Source organism: Palaemon carinicauda, chromosome 12 (genome assembly GCF_036898095.1).
Source record: "Palaemon carinicauda isolate YSFRI2023 chromosome 12, ASM3689809v2, whole genome shotgun sequence".
Lineage (NCBI taxonomy): Eukaryota > Metazoa > Arthropoda > Malacostraca > Decapoda > Palaemonidae > Palaemon > Palaemon carinicauda.
The window spans coordinates 7,342,190-7,366,968 of NC_090736.1; the positions used below are offsets into that span (position 1 = coordinate 7,342,190).

General features: G+C 36.2%; 1 protein-coding gene across 1 annotated transcript; it reads right to left on the reverse strand.

Moving 5' to 3' along the window:
* Nucleotides 1-9,093: 9,093 nt before the first annotated feature.
* Nucleotides 9,094-23,613, reverse strand: LOC137651197 (uncharacterized). The gene is made up of 4 exons (XM_068384351.1): nt 23,583-23,613; nt 14,997-15,137; nt 12,635-12,859; nt 9,094-10,976 (listed from the first exon to the last, which is right to left on the reverse strand). The coding sequence occupies exons 1-4, from the start codon at nt 23,596-23,598 to the stop codon at nt 10,825-10,827; spliced, it is 534 nt and encodes a 177-aa protein (XP_068240452.1). The 5' UTR covers nt 23,599-23,613; the 3' UTR covers nt 9,094-10,824.
* Nucleotides 23,614-24,779: the final 1,166 nt, after the last annotated feature.

Below are 24,779 nucleotides of genomic sequence, written 5' to 3' on the forward strand. Positions count from 1 at the left end.
ATCTTATATGCTTGAATTGGTCGCAATTATATAGTATTGTTGATCCTGATGTCTCTTTGAATGAGAATCTAGTCAACATAATTGATAGGCATATCCCTTCTCGTGTGCTAAGGTACCGAGTGAAGGACAAACCGTGGTTCAATGATGATTGTAGACGTGCTTATTTGGAGAAGCAGGAGGCCTATCACCTTTGGAAGGGTAACAGATCAGATTTGACTTGGAATAACTAGACTCAGCTTAGAGCTTTTGCTCAGAAAGTTTATGTTTCAACTGAAAAGGAATACAATTTAACCATAAAAGAAATATCTGGCACAACTCAGGAACATAAATGGTGGTCTACCCTTAAATCTGCACTCTTTGGTGTAGATGCAACAGTTCCTCCTTTACTTAAACCAGATGGCTCAGTCACTCACTGTCCAAAGGAAAAGGCAACTCTTTTGGCTGATTTTTTTGACAGTAAACAGAGTAATGAAAAACTTGAACTTCCTCATTTCTGTTTTTCTGAGGCTAAACTAACTAGTTTAGCTTTTCGATCTCATGAAATTTAAGCTCTGTTGATGGACCTTGATACTTATGGAGGTGTAGACCCAAATGGTAGTTTTCATTTATTTTTTATAAAGACTGCAGATTTCTTAGCTCCAAAGTTATCTGTTATTTTGCGTAAGTTCGCAAGGAGAGGAGCTTTTAGCACTTGTTGGAAAATTGGTAATGTTACTCCTCTATGTAAATGTGTTTGTGGTAGCTCAAGTCCAACTGATTACCGCCCAATTTCCATAACTCCCATATTATCTAAAGTTTTTGAACGTCTTCTGGCAAAACGTCTTAATATGTTTGTTGAAAGTAATCATCTATTCCCTAGTTTGCAATTTGGTTTTCGTAAAGGCCTTGTAGCATGTGATGCCTCCAATGCTGTACATAAATCCCTTGATTGTGGTCAGGAAGTTCGAATGATTGTCCTTTATTTTAGTGCTGCCTTTGATCGTGTTAATCATGAGGCCCTTGTTTTCAAACTCAAACTGTTGGGAGTGGGTGGGTCGTTGCTTAGCATTATTATGGATTTTTAAGTAAAAGATCTCAAAGAGTTGTTGTTGATGGGCACCATAGTGAGTATGGTGTTCCACAGGTTAGTGTTCTTTTCATATATACACATGACATGTGGTTTGGCCTAGAAAACAAGCTTGTTAGCATATGCAGATGATGCTACTCTCTTTGCATCAATTCCATCCCCTGAATGTAGATCTGGGATTGGTGAATCCCTTAATAGAGATTTAGCTAGAATTAGTGCATGGTGCAAAATTATGGGGTATGAAGTTGAATCCCAACAAAACTCAAAGTATGATTGTAAGTAGGTCAAGGACAGTGGCTCCTCAACATCTTGATCTCAGTATTGATAATGTTTCTTTAACTTTGTATGACTCTTTTGAAATTTTAGGTGTGATTCTCGACAGCAAATTTACTTTTGAGAAACACGTTAGGTCTGTGTCTTCTTCAATTGCAAAAAAAAATTGCTTATTGAGAAAGTCTTTTAAGATTTTCGGTAATCAATCTATTCTGAAGAAGGTGTTTTAATTTTTTCATTCTACCTTGTTTTGAGTATTGTTCTGTCTGGTCTTCAGCTGCTGATTCTCATCTTAATTTGTTAGACAGAAACTTACGGTCTGTTAAATTTCTCATTCCTGATCTAGATATTAATCTTTGGCGCCGTCGTTCAATTAGTTCATTATGCATGTTGCATAAGATTTTTCATAACTCTGACCATCCTTTACATTTAGATCTCCCTAGACAATTCTATCCTGTTCGTAATACTAGGCAGGCAGTTATTTCTAATAGCCAGGCCTTCTCAATCCTAAGGCTCAATACTACAGTGTATTCCAGAAGTTTTATTCCAGCTGTGACAAGTTGTGGAATGATCTTCCTAATCGGGTAGCTGAATCAGTAGAACTTCAAAAGTTCAAAGTTGCAGCAAATATTTTTATGTTGAACAGTCTGACATAAGTCTTTTTACAGTTTACATAAGACATATCTGTTTTCACGTTGTTACTGTTTGTAGAATGATTTATTGTTAATTTGTTCTCCTCATTTATTTATTTCCTTATTTCCTTTCCTCACTGGGCTATTTTTCCCTGTTGGAGCCTTTGGGCTTAAAGCATCTTGCTTTTCCAACTAGGGTTGTAGCTTGGCTAGTAATAATAGTAATAATAATAATGATAATATACATACATACACGCACATACACATATATATATATATATATATATATATATATATATATATATATATATATATATATATATATATATATATATATATATATATATGCATAGTACAAATTATTGGACATGAAGTTGATTCCTAATAAAACTCAAAGTATGATTGTAAATAAGTGGCTCCTCAACATCTGGGATCCCAGCGTTGATAATGTGTGTGATTTTCTTTTCTTTTTTTTAATTTTTTTTTTTTTTTTTTTTTTTTTTTTTAAACTCTGCATGACTCTTTTAAAAGATTATGTGTGATCTTTCGCAACAAATTTACTTTTGGGAAACACATTAGGTCTATGGCTTCTTTAATTGGACAAAAAATTGGCTTATTGAGGAAGTCTTTTAAGATATTTGGTGATCAATCTATTTTGAAGAAGTGTGCTAATTCTTTCATTCTACCTTGTTTTAAGTATTGTTCTCCTGTCTGGTGTTCAGCTGATCTTATTCCGAGTATTGTTCTCCTGTCTGGTCTTCAGCTGCTGATTATTATCTTAATTTGCTGGGCAGAAACTTACAATCTATCAAATTTCTTATTCCTGTTCTAGATATTGATTTTTATCACCGTCGTTCAATTAGTTCGTTATGCATGTTGTACAAGATTTTTCATAACTCTGACCATCCTTTGCATTCTGATCTTCCCGGATAGTACCACCCTGTTCATAATACTAGGTAGGGAATTAAGTCTAATAGTCAGGCCATCTCCATCCTGAGGCTCAAAACTACACAGTATTCTAGAAGTTTTATTCCAGCTGTGACCAAGTTGTGGAATGATCTTCGTAATCGGGTAGTTGAATCGGTAGAACTTCAAAAGTTAAAAATTACAGAAAATGTTTTATGTTGAACAGGCTGACGTAAGTCTTTTTATAATCTATACATGAAAGATGTTGTTGTTACTGTTCTCAAAATATTCTATTTTGGTTGTTCATTACTTCTCATATAGTTTATTTATTTCCTTATTTCCTTTCCTCACTGGACTATTTTTCCCCGTTGGAGCCATTGGGCTTATAACATCCTGCTTTTCCAACTAGGGTGGTAGGTTAGCAAGTAATAATAATGATATGTATATATACATACACACACATATATACATACAGTATATATATATATATATATATATATATATATATATATATATATGTATATATATATATATATATATATATATATATATATATATATATATACATGTATATGTATATATGTATATGTATATATATATATGTATACATGTATATGTATATATTATATATGTATATATATATATATATATATATATATATATATATACAGTATATATATATATATATATATATATATATATATATATATATATATATATATATATATATATATATATATATATATATATATATATATATATAGCATGTCTGAATAATTGGGAAAAGTATATGAGGGAGGAGAGGGAACCTTTGTGGATGTAAAAGTGCATTGTATATCCTTATCCTTGCTTGCTAAAGTTTGTGTCTTTCATAGCAAAAAAACTGTTACTGATGATCACGGCAATTACTTTCCTTACAATCTGCTCTGCATATAAGTGAACATTTCAGCCTATTAACTTATGGTTTCAAGAAAAATTCAAAAGTGACCTAAAAAATTGTTTTTAATAAGTGATCCCTTCTGTCAGTGATAAATCTCAGGTAAGACAAGTTTTAATTACTCCATTAGGTATAATTAAGCCGAAAAGTCTACTTATACTAAATTGCTCCAGGGTTATTTCGAGATAGAGATGGATGAATATATGGACATCGTATATCGACCGGTTCAGTTATAGTTAATTGCATTCTTGGAGATACGATGAATGTTGACTATTCAGAAATTTCGTTTCGTTTTCATAATGCTTTAAAGTACTATTTTGACTAAACTGTAATTTCTTTTTGTTTTCACAATTCTCAAAGGTACTATTTTGACTAAACTGCAATTTCGTTTCGTTTTCACAATTCTTTAAAGTACTATTTTGACTAAACTGCAATTTCGTTTCGTTTTCACAATTCTTTTAAGGTACTATTTTGACTAAAATGCAATTTCGTTTCGTTTTCACAATTCTTTAAAGTACTATTTTGACTAAAATGCAATTTCGTTTCGTTTTCACAATTCTTTAAAGTACTATTTTGACTAAACTGCAATTTCGTTTCGTTTTCACAATTCTCTTAAGGTACTATTTTGACTAAACTGCAATTTCGTTTCGTTTTCACAATTCTCTAAGGTAATATTTTGACTCAACTGTAATTTGTTTCGTTTTCACAATTCTCTAAAATACTATTTTAGCCAATAACCTGTTGGAGCTCTTAGACTTGTTTGCAACACCTGACAGGCTAGAACAGCTTGCATATATTCATGTAAGTTACTAATTAATTGTGGCAAGTTGAATATTTCACCAGCACGGAATATCATACATCTCAAGCGATTCACTAACACAGCCCAGCTGCTGCATCCTTACCTGTTCTAAGGAGACAAGTATCACTTGTGACCAGAGAAATTTCCGACCAATGTAGAATATTTGGATTCTCTGGCTGCTTCCAACTATCTGTCAAGCCATGAGAACTTCCTTGTATCATGAGGAGATAGAAAATCTCTTGGGACAATTGGAAGTTCTGATTAGTACGGGTTGTCCCCCTTCTGAGAGAGCTTTCTAAAACGCCTGTCAAGTCAATACAGACTACAGCAGTTTCGTAGAAGACGATGATCACTTACGAAAAGCCAATTTTTGTTTCTTTAATGAGCCTGAGCATGTACTAGATATCTTAGTTTGGCTCACTGTGAAATATGTGAAATATTTGACTGTTACAGGGGTAAGAAGCAATTAATTTTTCATTTCTAATTAGTAATTGATGAGCTTGTGAATGTGGTTCGACAAAATCGTTGTAAATATCTTGTTCGAATCTGAATCATAAGCAACTCCAAAGTTGTTTGAATATCTCGAAAAGTTTAGCTGAGGGACGAAGATAGTTCAGGTGTCTTAGTAATATATTACCTGTTATCTGGTCCACCATTTTTTCTTTTTCATTTAGACATATTTTCTCTCTGTAGTCGATATCTACTCTAATGGTAGACTCCAGTAGAATGTGTACCAGTTCAATTTACACTTGTTGGAAACCGAATAGATATCTTCAGTTAGAGGTAAAGTGTCTCATTATCTCTTTCCTAAGTACTTTCTTGCTTTTGTTCTCTAGCTAATATATAAACTAGGATTCCACCTACTTTTAATTCTTCTTTGATGTCCTGTCATAAGCCACGGCAATATATACATACATGCTAATTATGTCAATTTATGATATACCAATTAATAATCTCTTCTAGAACTGATTTTGGTGTCAGTTATGCTCAAACTTTTCCAATCCTGTCCCAGAATCAGATAATCAAACACACTTCATCAGTCTTAGTTACTTTACTTTGATTTACTTTACTTTACTTACAGGGCTGCTTTTCTGGTCCTATGTAACAGGGGAATCCTACTCTCTACAGGACCTTCGCAGTCATTTCATCATGTGCATTCCAAGGCATTCAGCCTTCTGCTTTCTAGCTATTGATGATAAGGAGTGGTCACCCCTTGCCAATTTGAATACATTTATGAATAGAATGTGTGGATTCACTTTATCCATTTTGTACAAAATTGTTCTCTTTTAAGCTCCTGGTATTATAGCTGCCACTCATTTAGAATATATCACCATTTTAACTCTGTATTTTACTCTTATTCTCAGACAATTCTACTATAAATGGGCCTTACTCTCAACACATTAACATCTCCATGGCATTTCCTGTGTTCCAGATTTAGTTGACACAAACCCTAACGAAAGGTTCGCTAAATGTCTCATAATCTGTAGAAATTAATTTCATCATTGCCATGGTAAGCTACTTCTAGGAACTGCGAGTAGGTACCTACTCGTGGGCCTCTCATTTTGAAATATTCCTCTAAAGGTTTAAAGGCCTCTCATGAATGGCAGAGGCAAGGGACAGTGACATTGCCCTATCGAGCAGAACAATGCCCTACGGTCTGACCATATATACAGTATATATGATCAGTGCCCAAGCCCAGTGCCCAAGCCCTCTCTCCACACAATCTAGGATCAAGGAGGGCCAGGCAATGATTGCTGATAGCTCAGCAGATAGACCTATTGGCTCACCCAACTCAACCCCCCCCCCATCCTTAGCTCACAAGGATAGTGAAGTTGCAGAGACCAAAGGAACTAACAAGTTTGAGCGGGACTCGAACCCAAGTCTGGCCTTTACCAGTCAGGGACGTTACCACATCCTCCACAACAACCCTTAGCACACTTCTCTGCAAAATTGTGGAATGTTTCCACGTTATTCGTCTCATTAGACTAAATTTCTGATGCGTGTTTCACACGATCTAAGCAGACTAGTGAATTACATTACTAAAGAAAACCGTAATCTTAATCGGAAATTCCTCATGCGAAAATGAAAAGAGATAATGACAATCAAAACTTTCCTGTATCTTTAGGACCAAATTAGTTTGCAATTTTCAGTAGGCCCATTTCTTTCCCCGACGCCATATTTTTCGTTTAGATCAATCAACAAACTATTCTATCCAGCATCCTGCTGCTCCTCTTATTTCAAGTGATATCAAGGTCTCTCTTTCCATCATTATCATATGAAACTGATAATAACAAAATCAATAAAAATTGTCAGGTGTACAATTGAAAAGGTCTACATCACTATTGTACAGAAGTAGATAAGTCAAAAGGGAGAGAGAGAGAGAGAGAGAGAGAGAGAGAGAGAGAGAGAGAGAGAGAGAGAGAGAGAGAGAGAGAGAGAGAGAGAGAGAGAGAGAGTTTTTTTTACAATGAGATTCCTTAATCCCGTCATATGACGGTTTTTCTCTTACGGGCAAGAGCCCGTGTCTTGCTATATACAAGACGTTCTTAAATGAATGAAACTAACAAATGACAATATGGAAAAAAATGTGTCCTTAATTTGGATGTTTTAGAATAACCAAATATAGGTTTCTAATAATAACATAGATGTCTGTGCAGTCATCATCGTTATCATATCTATGCGATAATATGATCCTGCTCTTTCCAGAAATTTCTGCCTGTGTGACTGGGGACTAAAGCAAGCATATCAACGCTCATTTCTCCCGTAGCTATTTTCCCTGTTGGACTCCTTGGGCTTATAGCATCCTGCTTTTTCCAACCAGGGTAGTAGCTTAGCAAGTAGTAGTAGTAGTAGTAGTAGTAGTAATAATAATAATAATAATAATAATAATAATAATAATAATAATATTGATAGTAGCTTAGCAAGTAATAATAATAATAATAATAATAATAATAATAATAATAATAATAATAATAATAATAATAATAATAATAATAGTCTTTTTTTTTCAAAGGGCTCGGTGCTTCCTTTAAAACGTAGTAGGTTGGCCAGGGCACCAGCCTCCCATTGAGATACTACCGCTACAGAGTTATGGGGTCCTTTGACTGGCCAGACAATACTACATTGGATCCTTCTCTCTGGTTACGGTTCTTTCCCTTTGCCTACACATACACCGAATAGTCTGGCCTATTCTCTACAAACTCTCCTCTATCCTCATACACCTGACAACACTAAGATTACCAAACAATTCTTCTTTGTTCAAGGGGCTAACCACTGCACTGTAATTGTTCAGTGGCTACTTTCCTCTTGGTAAGGGTAGAAGAGACTCTTTAGCTATGGTAAGCAGCTCTTATGGGAGAAGGACACTCCAAAATCATACCATTGTTCTCTAGTCTTTGGTAGTGTCATAGCCTCTGTACCATGGTCTTCCACTGTCTTGGGTTAGAGTTCTCTTGCTTGAGGGTACACTCGGGTACACTGTTCTATCTAATTTCTCTTCTTCTTGTTTTGTTAAAGTATTTATATTTTATGTGGGAAATATTTATTTTAATGTTGTTACTCTTCTTAAAATATTTTATCTTTCATTCTTTCCTTTCCTCACAAGGCTATTTTCCCTTTTGCGGCCCCTGGGCTTATAGCATCCTGCTTTTCCAAGTAGGGTTGCAGCTTAGCAGTTGATGATAATAATGATAATGGTCTTTTTCTCACCCTCTCCATAATTCTCTAGTGTTTTTGTCTCTTAAAAAACGACGACATTACTCTCGTATGTTAGTGCTTGCACCCTATATATATATATATATATATATATATATATATATATATATATATATATATATATATATATATATATATATATATATATATATATATATATATATATATATATATACATATATATATATATATATATATATATACATATATATATATATATATATATATATATATATACATATATATACATATATATATATATATATATATATATATATATGTATATATATATATATATATATATATATATATATATATATATATATATATATATATATATATATATCACCTGTTGCTCTCCATTGGGATATTGTGTACTGTAGACTGTCTAGACAACTACACAATGAGTTGCACTTGATGGGAGTTGTTATCTGGAAGCTTGGACAGTGTGTTTAAAAATGTCCATATGCTCTTTTATATAGTCTCCGCTTGCATATAAAGAGAACAGTTTATCATTATATGTATATTTATCTATATATGTATATATATATATATATATATATATATATATATATATATATATATATATATATATATATATATATATATATAATATGGATAGAAAAACATAGCCGACAGAGCACGCTTCTGTTTTACTTAATTTATAAGTATCATGTTTCCATAATCAACATTTGCTGTATATATTTTATCAGATTTTCCTTTTCAAGAAAAGAGGATAAATAAAGGGATAAATAAAAGTCATTGCTTGTTGTTTTAAAGATGGTCTTATTTTTATCAAAGTTCTCTTTCACTTTACACTTAAAGTACTTGAGAGTATTCCATCCACATAAGTACTTTATCTTTTATCATTATTATTATTGTGATCTCAACTATCTCGGCAATAAACGATCAAGTTGTATGTATGTTTATATGACGAGAGACTTCATGAAATAAGAATAATTCACGACAAATCGTCCTCGAACAATGACCCAAACTCGGAGCTTGCTAGAGCGGTTCACATCCGACAGCCTTTAAAGTCTTTTTTTGGACGAATCTCGCCCCCCCTGTTTAGTTGATGATGTATATAAGCTCCACATTTAAAGAAAAAAACTCAAAGGGAAGTCGTGAAACCGTCGCCAGCCGACGCTAGAAAAAAGCAGGATTCATGGAGACTCCAATAATCCTGGAAGAAAGCTCTTGGTCAAGGTCTCGTCCGGTGACAATTCTACCGCGACTATCTCCGTTAGGCAGCTTTGTGGTGATGATGTAGAAAGAAAAAATAGATCAAGAAATAAAAATGTTGAAGCTGAGCCGACCAACTCCTTGGAGGACGAGGGAGGCCAGGTGGACGCCGCGCGAAACGGTGGCTGGAGGAACCGTCTGACGTCACCGCCCGCCTACGGCCCTGCGAAAACATCCAAGCCTACGGGAGGTGGGTTTGTTTTTTGAGTTGGGGGCGAGCCTTCACGTGCACAAGAACGTAACCAGTGACTAACAATGTTTGCACACTCCTACCATTACGTACACAACACGAATACGTTCACAGGAGTTAACACTTACACGCGGGATATAACAGTAGCGAGGGGAAAAGAAATACGACAGATTGAAGTGACATTATGATCGACACGTTTCTTTTTATCCCAAAGTAAAGATAGAAGTTTGAGAATGAAAAGATAGCAATATATATATGCATAATATATATTGTTTTTTAAAAAATAATTCAGCATTAGCCTGGAAATAAAAGCCGTAGGAATCAAGGCATTTTAATGTATATAAATAGTATGATGTCTTAAACTAATTAGTGATAATGACTTCTCAGTTCTCGATTGAGCCAGAGAAGAGTACATGGCGTTTCAAAAATTCTGAAGGCTTGCGATTGATGAAATATACAAGAAAATAAAATAAAAAATGAACGCTCCTTGTCGGGTATGTATATATTTTGACTGTCTGTTCTCTTGCATAATCAAAGACGGGCTGGATACCCATTTAGTCGTATTTAATCATAAACAAATTCCATTCTTCATTTTTTATCAGAGCAACATGGCGATTTGGTGACGCGGTTTGGTTTTCATCAGAACTCCCAATAACATCTTGGATTGCGGATACATCTGCCGCACAGTTCTCATATCATCAGCGGCCCTTCGATCTTAGGTCATTTCAGGTCTTAACCAAGATGATGAGATTGTAGACAGACAGAAAGAGAAAGAGAGAGAGAGAGAGAGAAAGAGAGAAAAAGAGAGTTGGAGGTGGAAGCTGGGTGCGCACCTTGTTTTCTATTAGACTTCTTACTTTCTGATGCAAGAGGGGAAATCGTCAGCAAAATCTACTTGTGATAGCTTTCTCTATTTTACACTCTTATTAACTGGACGACTTGGAACAGTTGGTTGTTTAAACGATTTTATTCTTTTAAATGTCTTAAAACAGAGTTAATATTTTTTTTTTTGAAAAAAAGAAAAAAGATCTGCATTTCTGGATTCAACTCCGTCGGGTGACGTGTTTACTTCATGTAGGTCTTCTGGGAGATCTCGAAGTTCCTGATGGACTTTCGGACGTCATCCAATAGAACGGAAGTGCGCATATCGGGAAGAGTCTTTCGTTGGACGTTGCTACGAATTCCACGCTCAGCGAAGGCCATGCGACGAGGGTAGTCTGCAAAGGACGCAAAAGAGGTTAAGCACGTTGATAAATAAAAGATTCAGTAAATGTTACTCTAGGTAATCTGGAAGGGACACAATTGATCTAGGTTATCTGGAAGGGATACAATTGATGTAGGTAATCTGGAAGGAACGCAGTTGATCTAGGTAATCTGGAAGGAACGCAATTGATCTAGGTAATCTGGAAGGGATACAGTTGATATAGGTAATCTGGAAGGAACGCAGTTGATCTAGGTAATCTGGAAGGAACGCAATTGATCTAGGTAATCTGGAAGGAACGCAATTGATCTAGGTAATCTGGAAGGGACACAGTTGATCTAGGTAATCTGGAAGGAACACAATTGATCTAGGTAATCTGGAAGGGACACAGTTGATCTAAGTAATCTGGAAGAGACAGTTGATCTAAATAATGTGGAAGGGACACAGTTGATCTAGGTAATCTGGAAGGGACACAGTTGATCTAGATAATCTGGAAGGGACACAGTTGATCTAGGTAATGTGGAAGGGACACAGTTGAGCTAGGTAATGTGGAAGGGACACAGTTGATCCAGGTAATGTGGAAGGGATACAGTTGATCTAGATGATCTGGAAGGGACACAGTTGACCTAGATATTCTGGAAGGGACACAGTTGATAAAATTTTACCCAGAGGGCATCTGCATGGGACCCCCAAAGATATTGGTCAGGGTTTTAAGTAAATGGACAAAACTAACATCACTCGGTTCGATATGTGAAAAACCAAAGCTTGAGGTAATCTGTTATATGATACAACAAACATTTCTCAGGATATTCTGTGAAGGATGAAACAAACATCACTTAAGGCAATCTTCAGTGAACTCAACAACCTTTACTCAAAGTGATATGCAAAGTAATTCGACAAATATTCTTAAGGTAATCTACAGGGTACACAAATTCTACTCTCAAATCAGGAACACCAGCGAAGTGAATAGAACAGATGACAGTTTCTCATTTAGGCACTCAAAAGATACACACAGTTTAGCTTTTAACAAGCATTCCAGGTTTAACAATACTGCACTCTGATTAGGCAAAGGTCAACCACTTTGGCTGCTCTGCTATGAACATTATCAATTATACAGTGCCTCGTTACTTTGACCTAACTTTCAAATATGTCTTTATCAAAAGAAATAAATAATGTATATAGCCTATGTCTGGGTAGCTCGCAATCACACAGATTCATTTGTACGAGATTGTTGTAAGTATTTATGAAAGCAATACGACTAGCATTGTAGATTTGAAAATTGACCTGAATTTCTTTGGTGTTTCAATTAGTGTCGCTAATCTCAATCAAAGGATTAGGAAAATTCCTATTAGTGCTGTATCAAATGAGTCCATAGGCTAATGTGTATCGTGTCTCTTCATGCTGTTCTCGTCCTAATGGAATGAAGATCATTTTGCAAATGGCGGACAGAAAGACAACCATTTATCACCGGCTCTAGCGTTGATGTATCTAACCATGGAGCTGTAATTCTATCAGAACGTTCAAAGAAAATTCTAGCTAGGTATGTGTATGTGAGAGGTATATTTAAATGTGTATCGTGTCCCTCCATGCAGCTCTCGTCCTATAATTCAAACTCTTAGTACAAATGGAATTACGATCTTTTCACAAATGGCGGACAGAAAGACAGCCACTTACCACCGGCTCTAGCGTCGATGTATCTAACCAGGGAGCTGTAGTAGTTGCCACCGTAGTCCCAGTTGTAGTCGTAGAAACGGGCCTTCTTCCTGTTCCAGTGGACGAAGAACTTAGGCTTCTTCTTGGGAGCTGGGGGTGGTTCAAGGGCTTCCTCACCCTCTGCAGGGGCCTCTGCAGGGGCCTCTGCTGGAGGTGCGTCCGCGGGGGGTGCTTCCGGAGGTGCTTCTGCATGAGGGGAAGCAAAATGTTAATCATCTGATGTGAGGCGTTTTTTCATTGTTTTTCGCCGCGTTTCGTTGCTTTTCAAAAAAAAAAAGGTTGGAGGGGACCCCCCGGGGGGGGGGGGGGGTGTGAACGGGGTTGGTAAGGGGGATGGGAAAGGGGGGCTGTTTGACTCCTGAAAGATTTCGTGAGTTGAACAAAAGGGAGGTGGGAATTTACAGGCTCTTTTTCAGTAGAAGCCTTGTTTATGTTTCAAGATCTTGTCAGAAAATGGAAGTGTAAACTTGAAATGGATAGAATGTCTTTCACGCAATGAATAGTGAAAATTTTTTCAAGAATAGGGAGCAATTACGTTATGTGAATAGATAATGTTGTTTATCGTATCTTAAACTTGATAACTCATTATAAACCGCAAATTAACATATAACAGTCACACCAAGATATTATTTAGATACAACAAATAAGATATATTTATTGCTATTATTTTTACATAGCTTTAACTTGAGTTTTTTGGCTTATCAAAGATATATAAACATTTGCCAGAGGCAATTTAACAATTGTAATTTTATTAGAGATTAAGTAAAAAATCGTTAATGAAATCAATAGCGTAAGCAATTATTAAATGACCAAAGTCAGCTGTTAAGATTTGTTAGAAATTATATACATTAAGCAGTCTCTTTCTAGAGAGCTAATCATTAGCAAATGACTGTGAGCAATTTACCATTTTTTTTTCACTGATAAGCTTTAGATTAAAGCGAAAAAGTGTTATTTTTCTTTTATTAAGATATAAAGCTATCCGATATCTAATGCAAATTAGCTAAAGAAGTAATTGTTAACATTTAAATCTTCGTACTCAACCAAAAAAAACAAAAAGATCAGCTACTAACTACTTAGTAATATTAGTTACTATAAGTCAATTAAATTCTAAGCATCTTGTTTAGAAAAGAAAAGAAAAGTACATTAACAATTTGTGTTATCAGTTATGTAAGTCATATCTCCATTACTGTGTTGAAAAGCTGAAACAGAAATATAAAGGGCTAATGAGGAGAGGTAGAAAATTAAAGAATCTTTTTAAATTGTTTTAATTTCTGCTGTTTAGTGAATTATCCTCAGACAGAAGCGGGAGTTGGAGTTGGCAGAACCTTTGGTCATGATTGACCCCTTCACTTGACCTCTTGCCGAGTACAAGGTGATCACAGCACAGCCATTTCAGCCTTTAAGAATCTCTTGGCATTCTATAAAAAAAAAGACAATTTGCCATTCTGGCCACCAGCTTCTTAACGCTGACCTTCAGCAGTGCTGAGAAGTACGAAGAAGGAAAGAAAATACGTTTGGCTAGCAATATTTTGCTTTGCTAGTTAAGATGCAATTGCATTCACTAAGAAAACTGCTATTATTCTAGAGCATCTAGAAAAGGCACTAAGCATTTACACTTGTGACTCAGAGGACCCAGATTTCGACTTTCATGAAGAGAGTGTCTTACATTGCTCTCCTCGAAATATCTGTGCTCTGGATATCTGTCCACAAATGTAGGAATAGGACGTCAGCCTGCTTGGGGGCAGAGAGTCGTCCTCCAAAATCTGCTATCTACTCATCTGAATTGATCCAGGTATTCTTCAGGAGTAAAAATCCAGGTATTCAACTATGTTTATGACCAATTAGCAGAAGCAAATCTGAAATCTATCTACAGTCAGGTGTGCTTCGCTATTTGTTTCATTTTAAACCCTGAAGATCTCGTGAATCAGTTCGCTATGCCCAAGAGCTATGGCTAAGAGCTATATGCAACAGCCTGCAAGGCCCTGGTCAAGACGTCTCTGCGCATGATGTACATGTCGAAGCTATCGATTTAGAGATAAGTTCAGACTAGAAGTGCAGAATATTCAAAAGCAGGCCTTAAATCAGGAGATGCAATGAAGTACACAGAGAAACATGGCTGTGATTCAGCTTCCAGTGGCTTCATGGCAGTCTCCTGATCTCAGCTTGAGCACCTGAAAATTCCATTTTATTTGAACAATTAAGACATCACGTCGACAGAGGCTTCCCGCAGAGGCAAGCAGTTGTTGTCGTCCACTAGCTAGAGACGCAAAAAATTGCTGTGGCTGGCGATGTGCTTGTCGGGCAAATGACCAATAAGTCCGACCTTCCTGAGGGGCATCTTCAGGAGCAGGGGGTGCTGGTTCTGGCTCTGGGGGTGGTGGCGCCTGATCCTCTTCAGCCGGTGGCGCTTCTTCGGCTTTCTCTGCCTTCTCACCTTTCTTGGACTTCTTCTTCTTCTTCTTTTCTTTATTAAGAAAAGGAAGTGTCAGTGATGGTAGAATGTGTGGTGGGGCGGGTTTTGTGCAGCCCCACGACACAAAGTCTTCATTTACTTACCTCCGGGTACAATGTAGGGGTAGGGGGGGAGTAAAAGGAAAGAGGGGATGGTAGTCTCCAACAATTGAAGTGATTAATATGAAATAATAATAATAATAATAATAATAGTAATGATAATAATAATAATGATAATAATAAGAATAACAATAGCATTAAGAGCAAAAAGAAAATATTTGGTTATAAACCATAAATCGAAATGATAATCTTTTGAAATAAAGAATAATTGCTGCAAATAATTTAGGAAACTCAAATGAGACAGAGACACTGGTAATCTATGCACAATTGCATGTAGCGATTCTAACTATAAGTAAAAATCACGGTACTTTCATATATTTGTGATTATGCACATACACAGGCACCGAAAAAGAGAATGTTTTTGAAGGGGGATGGAGTTACTAGGGTTGTTCTGGCAGACGTCCAACATACCAGATTCACCGGTAAGGAGATAAATATAGAGGAGACTTTCTTTTAAGAATATTAGAACTCTTTTTAGAAACGGAATTATAAAAACATGGAATGAGAGTCCTTTTTGTTCTGCTTACTGCGTGTTGTTACTAATTGATAGTAAGCAGTTGGGTTAGAGTTCCCTTGCTTGAGGGTACACTCAGGCACACTATTCTATCTTATTTGTCTTCCTCTTGTTTTTGTTTAAGTTTTTATAGTGTACATGGTTTATTTTCCTTGTTTCCTTTCCTCGCTGGGCTATTTTCCCTGTTGGTGCCCCTGGGCCTGTAGCATCCTGCTTTTTCAACTAGGGTTATAGCTTAGCAAGCAATAATAGTAATAATAATAAACTAAGTGAACGAGAAGTCAGTAGGGATCATTAACTCTAAACTCTTCAAAGGAAGAGGACTAATTTCCTAGTAATGTGTTTTTCAATGCTGTGGTAGATAGCCTGCTATGACCTTTTCTACATGTTTATTACATAGCAAAGAGTGTTTTAACTCATGAGTGCAGCTCTTATATCTGACGAGGTCAGCAAAAAAAAAAAAAAAAAAAAAAAAAAAAGTGCGCACATTTGAAGTACACCTCTGCCTCTTCGTACATTGCAAATAATCTCGGCAAAAGATGACTTCCATGTCTAATCCTGTCAACCAAAATTTCTAATCACCCATTTTCTTGAGCCCTCAGTGTCCCAGAAAAGAATAGGAAGACAGGTATGTAGCGCTGTTTTTATTCTTAACAGTGTTTTGATCAAAGTCTTCTCAGATTACCTAATAACTAACGTCGTAGCAAGGTTCTTCTCAAGGGGAGATAGTTTTTATAGTTTTTATATTTTTTCTTTACGCCTTGACATCAGTTCACTGCCAAATACCTTGTCTACGGTTCGTTGTGTAAGAGAAGAGAGTAGATAGTAAGAGAGATATACGGGGGAGGGGGGTGGGTTGTAAAATTAGACGGGGGGAACGGGGATTCCATCAATCTGATGGCTGTTTATCAGGTCTGATGCATCAAACTGTGCTGAAGAAATGCATCGATACAAATGAATGTAAATGGTTAACTAGGTTCGGGGTCATTGTTACATGAGTAACTATAAGGAAAGTAGCTGGGGTTTTTCCTACAGCACTAAAGGTGTAATTTTAAGGTTTATTCTCTCAGGTGGGTTTAATCTCATAAAAGGACTAAACTTTTAACCATCTAGAGCGTTTGGAAAATTCTATCAAAACAACACAAAAGGTGTGATTTTAAGCTTTATTCTCTCTGGTAGGTATTTAATTTTATGAAAGAATTAAACTTTTTAACAATCTACGTAGTTTGGAAAATCAGTTCTGGAACTATTTTGTTTTAACACAGTATACATAACATTATTTTGTCCATGAAACTGACACCATTGAGAGTGAAGACGACATTGTACCAGCATATTTTTGAATAGTTATTTCTATGAATGAATACTGGGTCAGTAAGACAATCCATCAATAAATTAGCTTTTGATCTCTTTCTTATGTGTATCAGGGGTATTCTACGACTCTTCACGAAATACAAAATAGGATCTTTAAGAATATGAAATAAGTCTTTGTAAATTTAACTTTAAGATCGTGGTACTATAAATACAGTGCTTAAAAAATCCGCTGAATCCCTCGTCAGGCTGGGAAGAGCAGGGAGAGGAAAGGTCCCCTTTTGTTCCTTTGTTTTGATGTCTTCCAACCCCCAAAATTGGGGGAAGGGCCTTGGTAAATAGATGCAAATGCAGATTAGCTTTTTATATATCTATTTCTTATATTGCTTGAGGTTACACTCGAGCACACTATTCTATCTTATTTTCTTCTTCTTGTTTTGTTAAAGTTTTTATAGTTTATGTAGAAGACATTTATTTTAATGTTGTTACTCTTCATGAAATATTTCATTTTCATTTTTCCCTTTCCTCACTGGGCTATTTTCCCTGTTGGAGCCCCTGGGGTTATAGCATCCTGCTTTTCCAACTAGGGTTGTAGCTTAACAAGTAATAATAATAATAATAATAATAATAATAATAATAATTGCAAGAAAAAGAATGCTAATTTCCGTTTAGAACTAATTCCCTTTTTCTTTAGTGTAAAACTGCATGAAGACCATTTTTCATACATAAATGCATTAACATAATGCAACTATGCATAAATTCATAGAGACAAAATTCAGGTGTTTGCATGAAAGCTTTGACATCAGTTCATTGAAATGATGAAAGGATGGAGCTTCTAAAAGATATTTCTAAATCCCCAAAATTATATTCTATGACAATCTTTCTTAAAGGTTTTTTTTTTATCTCAGTCGTTTTAGAAAATTGTTTAACTACTTCATTTTTCTGCAAGAGTAGTTATTACGAGGACAAGTAAAGCATGAGAAAATGAGTTTGAAATGAACGTATAGATCCTATACAAAACATGAGTATTCGGAAAAGTACTCATATTATCTTAATTCAAGAGTTTTCTGACTTTTGCAAAACCTATCGCTTCTTGCAAGAGCCTAGTAAGATGCATTGTAAAGTTCAGCGACTCTTGGTGTTTTTCAATACCACCCTTTTATACCCAGCATAGGACTGAGTGTCCATTCATTCCTTTCGAAAGCCCATGCCAGTTATGGAAAGGACATTTTAAAAGTTTTTTAGGTAATCTAAAGTAAAAAACAGCAACACCCAAACTAATGGTTGTGGTGGCCGATGCGGTAACGTCCCTGACTGGTGAACGATAGACTGGGGTTCGAGTCACGCTCAAACTCGTTAGTTCCCTTGCTCGCTGCAATCTCACCATCCTTGTGAGTTAAGGATGCGGGATTTGGGAGAGTCTATAGGTCTATCTGCCGAGTCATCAGCAGCCATTGCCTGGCCCTCCTTGGTCCTAACTTGAGTGGAGAGGGGGCTTGGGCGGTAATTATATATATATATATATATATGGTCAGTCTCTAAGGCATTGTCTTACTCGATAGTGACAATGTCACTGTTCCTTGCCTGTGCCGTTCATGAGCGTTCTTTTAAACCTTTAATGGCCACATGCTCGTTTAAACCCTGGCCTGTCAAGTATATACGTTTTGGTCATCAAGAATCTCTAGAGATGATTCAGTGAAAAAAAAAAAAAAAAAAAAAAAAAGGCCTTCTCCATAATGAGGCTCAATACTACGCAGTATTCTAGAGGTTTTATTCCAGCTGTGACCAAGTTGTGGAATGATCTTCCTAATCAGGTAGTTGAATCGGTAGAACTTCTAAAGCTCAAACTTGCAGCATATGTTTTCATGTTGAACGGGGTGACATAAGTCTTTTTATAGTTTATATATGAAATATCTGTTTTATAGTTGTTACTGTTTAAAATATTTTATTCTAATTGTTCATTATTTCTCATATCCTTTACTTATTTCCTTGTTTCATTTCTTCACTGGACTATTTTTCACTACTGGAGCCCTTGGGCTTATAGCATCCTGGTTTTCCAACTAGGGTTTTAGTTTAGCTAGCAATGACAATAACAATAATTAGCCTTTTGTTCAAGCTTTCCTTTATATCCGAGGTTGAATTTTCGTTCTTTATCTTTTATTATTAGCCATCACTGAAAATTATTTTGCTACTAGTTTAAAAGAAAAAGATGGGACATGAAAACGGATTCTGCATCCGGCCAATCATTGCCAAACCAGAGCTCTAGCACACTGAAAAACCGCTTGTGATCATAAGGTCTATAAGCCTGCTGTAGATCCTTGGACTCGAACCAATCTACAAAGGTACACTATATCTTTACTATGTGTTCCAAAATTGAAGTTAGACATGATGTAAGTGTTTGGAATTTCTTAAATGAAAGTAGTAGAAGACTACAAAGATCAAAGGGACAACATCTGTTCCCGTTGTAATGCAACGAAGATGCTGAAGGTGAAGCCCTCTACTGGGTATTGTGTAAGAAATATCAAAGATTATACACCACTCGTGATGGTAAAAGTAAAAAGTAGCTGGTGGAATTTGGGGTTTGAAATCTGAAGTCTTGAATCCACAGTGTCTGGTCAACTGCTCTTTAGTTCACAACACACTGAAAGAGATTTAGATAAAATACCGGAAGATATTCTCGAGTTTTATATCTAAAGCAAAGGAAAAAATTAAACAACTGCATTGACGGATAAACTAATTTCTCCTTTTCCCGCAGTGTTACTATCGAAATAACAAAGAAACAAAAGAAGGCTTAAATCGAAATGAACTCAAGCCTAAGCCATCCAGCCTTTTATTTTTCTTGGACGGTAACCATCACCTCCCACAACTTTTTCTAAGTCAGTGGTCGCCAATATTTGAGAAGTGTCGACATGTGGAATCAATTTGATACTCCATTTGAGTCGAGACGAGGCAACATTCTTCTTCTCCCTTTCTATCTCGGAAGTCTACAGCTCGGCCAAGTCTCGCTGCGATGGCATGAGGGCCAAAGATGTCGAGCAATGGTATTCGAAACATGGCTGCTATATCGTAAGGGCTATTTTGGGCCTGGCTAAGCTAGCCCCTGGCTATCCTGTGTCACTCCAATTATGGGCCTGCGACGCTCCGGGAGCCAAGCGAAGGGACGCAGGGCAGGTAAGATTACGCGCGCTGTCCTTCGTGAGTTTGCAACCAAAACAATTTGGCGGGAATCTCCTCGAAATGCGTTTTCGAGTCTCGCTTTAAATTCGCTATCCGGGTAAAATACTCTACATTCATAAATACATTTCATGTTTTTTTTTTTTTTTTTTTTTTTTGGATGATGTTTTTTATTAGGCTAATATTCATTTATTTATAAAGATAATCAAAATATCAAGCATTTGAAAAAAGAATTAAATTTTTCCCCTCGGTCACGATATGCCATATAGTGAGATAGCTGAAGGGTTTTGAACATGTTAGCTTATAAAAACCCAATTAACTATAGATTATCCATTCAATTATGTACTTTATCTTTTACACTGAAAGTGTCAGTATCATGGCAGAAATTTCCCGTTTGAACAACATGTAATTACATCAGCCATAGATGTTAAATAGTGTCTTACTTGCCAACGGCGTCTATGCTTTTATACTGAACACTCGTATACTGTAAGAACTGAAAACAAATTACGGGCATAAAATTACACTTGTATACATCTATAAATTGAGTATTTACTAGATATGACATTGCTTTCTCGTCTTTATTCTTCTTACTTTTCATTAAGCTTGGGTTAATTGTCTGACGACTTCACAACTTCTCGAAAGAATCTTGTGTGAGCTTCACCTCGTCTTGTTCTCTACCATAAAAGTCGGTTCGTTTGTGTGCGTGCGTGCGTGTGTGTGTGTGTGTGTCTGCAGACCTGTTTCTGGCAGTGCAAAGGAACATCATGACTCATAGACGCGTGCTGCTCCAATCATCGCCAAGTCTTCTTTTACCTCAAAACTTCAAGATTCAGGAATTTGTGTTGGAGTGAAGATTAGGTACGATAGGGGGGGGGGGGGCTCCCTTGATGGGGGGTCCTGGGCATGAAGGGGGCCCCAAAGCCGTCAGGTGTTGAGAGAGATAATTCTCGGACGTGGTGGCGTCTTAATTAAAGTTCTTTATTTTGTTTTCTGGGAGGAAAGTCTTTAGATAAACTTTTCCCCCTTTTTTTCGGAAAGGGGTTGTTGTTACAGAAAGTCCAGTAGCCAAGTCTTTATTTAATGTTGTTGTTGTTGTTGAAATATTTTGATTATTCATTACTTCTTTTGTAGTTTATTTATTTCCCTTGTTTCCTTTCCTCACTGGGCTATTTTTTCACTATTGGAGCCCTTGGGCTTGTATCATCCTGCTTTTCCAACTAGGGTTGTAGTTTAGCTTGTAATAATAATAATAATAATAATAATAATAATAATGATGATAATAACAATAATAATAATAATAATAGTATCATTTATCATTCTGCTTGTGTGTTTTCTTGCACGAGCAGAGTAAAGTTTACATTAAATCAAGAAAATCTGTTTGTAACTTTTCCTCCCCATTAAGTAAGCGTCTTTGGGCTATCACCCAAACACTTTTACTATTTTGTAGACTTTATCTCTCTCTCTGTAGACTCTTCATGGTGCCAAAATATATGTGCATATTGAAATATAATCTGTAATACCATAAGGAATAATAATTCTAACAAAATTCATCTTTGCGTTATGATACTAAACCCCTTGTTCATTTACAGGAAATATAGCATACTAGTTTTTTCCAACAAGGGTTGTAGCTTAGCAAGTAATAATAATGATAATAACTACTCGATTACCAGAGCTTCCTTCAAATAAAATTTAACAACTATAGCAAATGCATCTTTGCTTAATTTAACTGAAAAACAAATAAAAAGTTAAGATAACATATAATCAGTTGAAGCTGAAAAATAAGATCATATGAACTCAAATACAAAGCAACAAATAAAATTAGAAATGAATTTGAAACAAATGTGATGGATGGTAGATGAATTTGATGGGTTAGGTGTGAATGACAGATTTTTCAGAAAACTGCGTTATTATTCAATTTTCGCTTTTTATTTATCTATTTTTAGAAAAGGCAGAAAATGGTCCTGAGCTCATTGTTATTAATTTCGTCAATATCTAATGAATAAACGTGTCACTGCAAACAAATAAGGATTAAAGAGATTTGAATAAAACTTCAAAGGTGAAATTGGAATCAACATGACTGTGATAGGTGTTTGCTACTATAACGAATTAATATGCCACATGCCACAATTAGCATCCGTCATTTACGACTGATACTGTCAGGTATTGTGATAAAGTTTTATCAAAGCAATGAAAAAAAAATATGAAGTTTATATCAAAGTCACAAAAGTTTACAACTTCCATTTCCATTGCCTTTCGATTTTGATCGTCTACATTGACCATGAAATGGAACCTTGCTTCAACATGCAAATTCTTTTTTCTGACTGAGGACGATTGCATATTATTACTGATATTTATACAGTTAAAACTGTTTCTTTCAGGTAAAAACTAAAAAAAAAAAAAAATGTTCGGAGCTAGGAAGAGAAATATAAAATTCTTAATTAGTCAGATTTATCCATCTATTTTGCTACATAATCAGAAGCATTACAGTTTTAATGATCGGATTTATTTGAATATTTCATACATGAGGAATTCAACCACTATTTACAATATGTCGATTCTATAAACATATCTTTTGATCGTCTTATTTCATTAACGACTTAACACCACAACTGGGTAGTTGTGTAGGATCTTTTTTTTTTTCCTTTTTTTGAGACACGTTAAGGAACTTCACATAGATTCTATGACACATCGCTCTCACTTAAGTTTCTCCTCCTGGAAAAAAAAGGAGTCTTTGTTTACGTCAATCTTTCCAGACGTGTCGTTATCTGCTCCAATTTTGGCACTGGCACTGGAAGAGTCACTCGGTGTGGCACTGTTAACGCTGAAGCGACTCGCGTTCAAAGATGCACGGGAGGATGCTGATAGAGATGAGGAAATGAAGAGGCGAAAATGATACCTATGCAAAGGGAACGTAAAGATGAAAAAAAAAAAAAAAAAAAAAAAAAGGCTAAAAAGGCGATTCAAGTATTAGCTAAAGTTGCTGGATGTTGACGCTAATCACAGGAATTGACATAAAGTGTCGACAAATTACATCCACAATGATGACAAATATTAGGAAAAGTCTAATGACAAATATTAGGAAAAGTCTAATTTACCACTGTTATGCTGTACAACAAGTCTAACAGTAAAGGGGGAAAGTTTAGGGGATACATTGAGATAAAGACTAAATATGACGGGGGAAGAAACTGGACAACTACAAGTTACATCGAGGAGATACATTGGGCGACCATCATCCTAAAAGGATCCAGAGATACGTTCAGGACACATGAAATAGGGAGGAGAGCATCGATGTTGGTTCAAGAAGGACCTCGAGGTCACCACTTGGGGTACTTCAGTGCCTACCTTCGTCACCGGCCATCTTGTCGTTCAGCGAGAGGGAGAGCGAGAATCACCACCACAACGGGCTTCCGCGCCCCAACTAACGGCAACTTCTCGTCCGTGGATCGGGCTATACTCGCATCCGGTGGTGCCAGAGCCGGAGGACGTGGTGGGAGGTGCCTCGGGGGTCGTGCGACCTACCTGGCACCCGACCTGCCCACTCTCCTCATTGTTCTACTCACCTGGATTCTCTGGTGGATTAAAAGAGATTCTTTCCGTGCATTAGAAGGGTCTACGAAAGCAGGAAACTCATGGGAATCATAATAGTGTTCTGGGTCATGTCGTCCCATGTACAAATCGCCACGGAAAAATCCCCCGAAAGGTATGGTCTAAATATTATGAAAATTGACGAAAACCTCCGGAATTTTTTTCTGCAATTGGCAGGTGTTTTTAGGTTGTATGTGACACCGGCCTGGGATGGTGAGACTGGCTTGTGCGCAGGCGCAAAGGTTTATTTCTGCCCGCGGCCGCCTGCCAGCCTGGTCCTATCCCTTGTGTGACGCTCTCTTGCTCTCACGACAATTAAGGACAGCAAATACCGAATACCACAGGACGTCGGAAAGATGTCTCATGAGTTAGGACGGCCAAAGGACGTCACGGAATATGGTTACTCCATCCTATCTGCTTCGTGTGAAGTACGAGATACTTCTTAATAACCCTCAATTGCATGATGTCGCATCTAACACCCTCTCGGGGGTTGTAGAAAGATCCAATGTTTTCTTTCACCTGGGCACCATTCTCCAGTTACAGCATCCACCCTTCAGTCAAACGTTTTTTCTTCTTTTTCCTTACTCACTTTCCTTCAAGAATATATCATCAAAATAAAAACAGTGATATTTTTTATTCATTTTATCTAAGTGAAGATGAAGATTTACTTATAAACAATTTAGTGTGTGAGATATATTTAATTATCACTGTGAAGGGTATCATTTAATTATATATATTTTAGTTTCTATTCCACTCGACAGCATTAGTGATGAAAGACTAAAGATGATTTGAAAATGAACACACCTATTTCCTGATTTAAATTCTGGCAGATATTGTAATTGAATTTTCCTTAAATGTAACCAATTTTTTTTTCTCATGCGGAGTTAGAGAGAAGAAAATGAGGATCTAAACAGAAGTTGCAATTTGTTGAAGTAAATTCTGAGATGTAACATT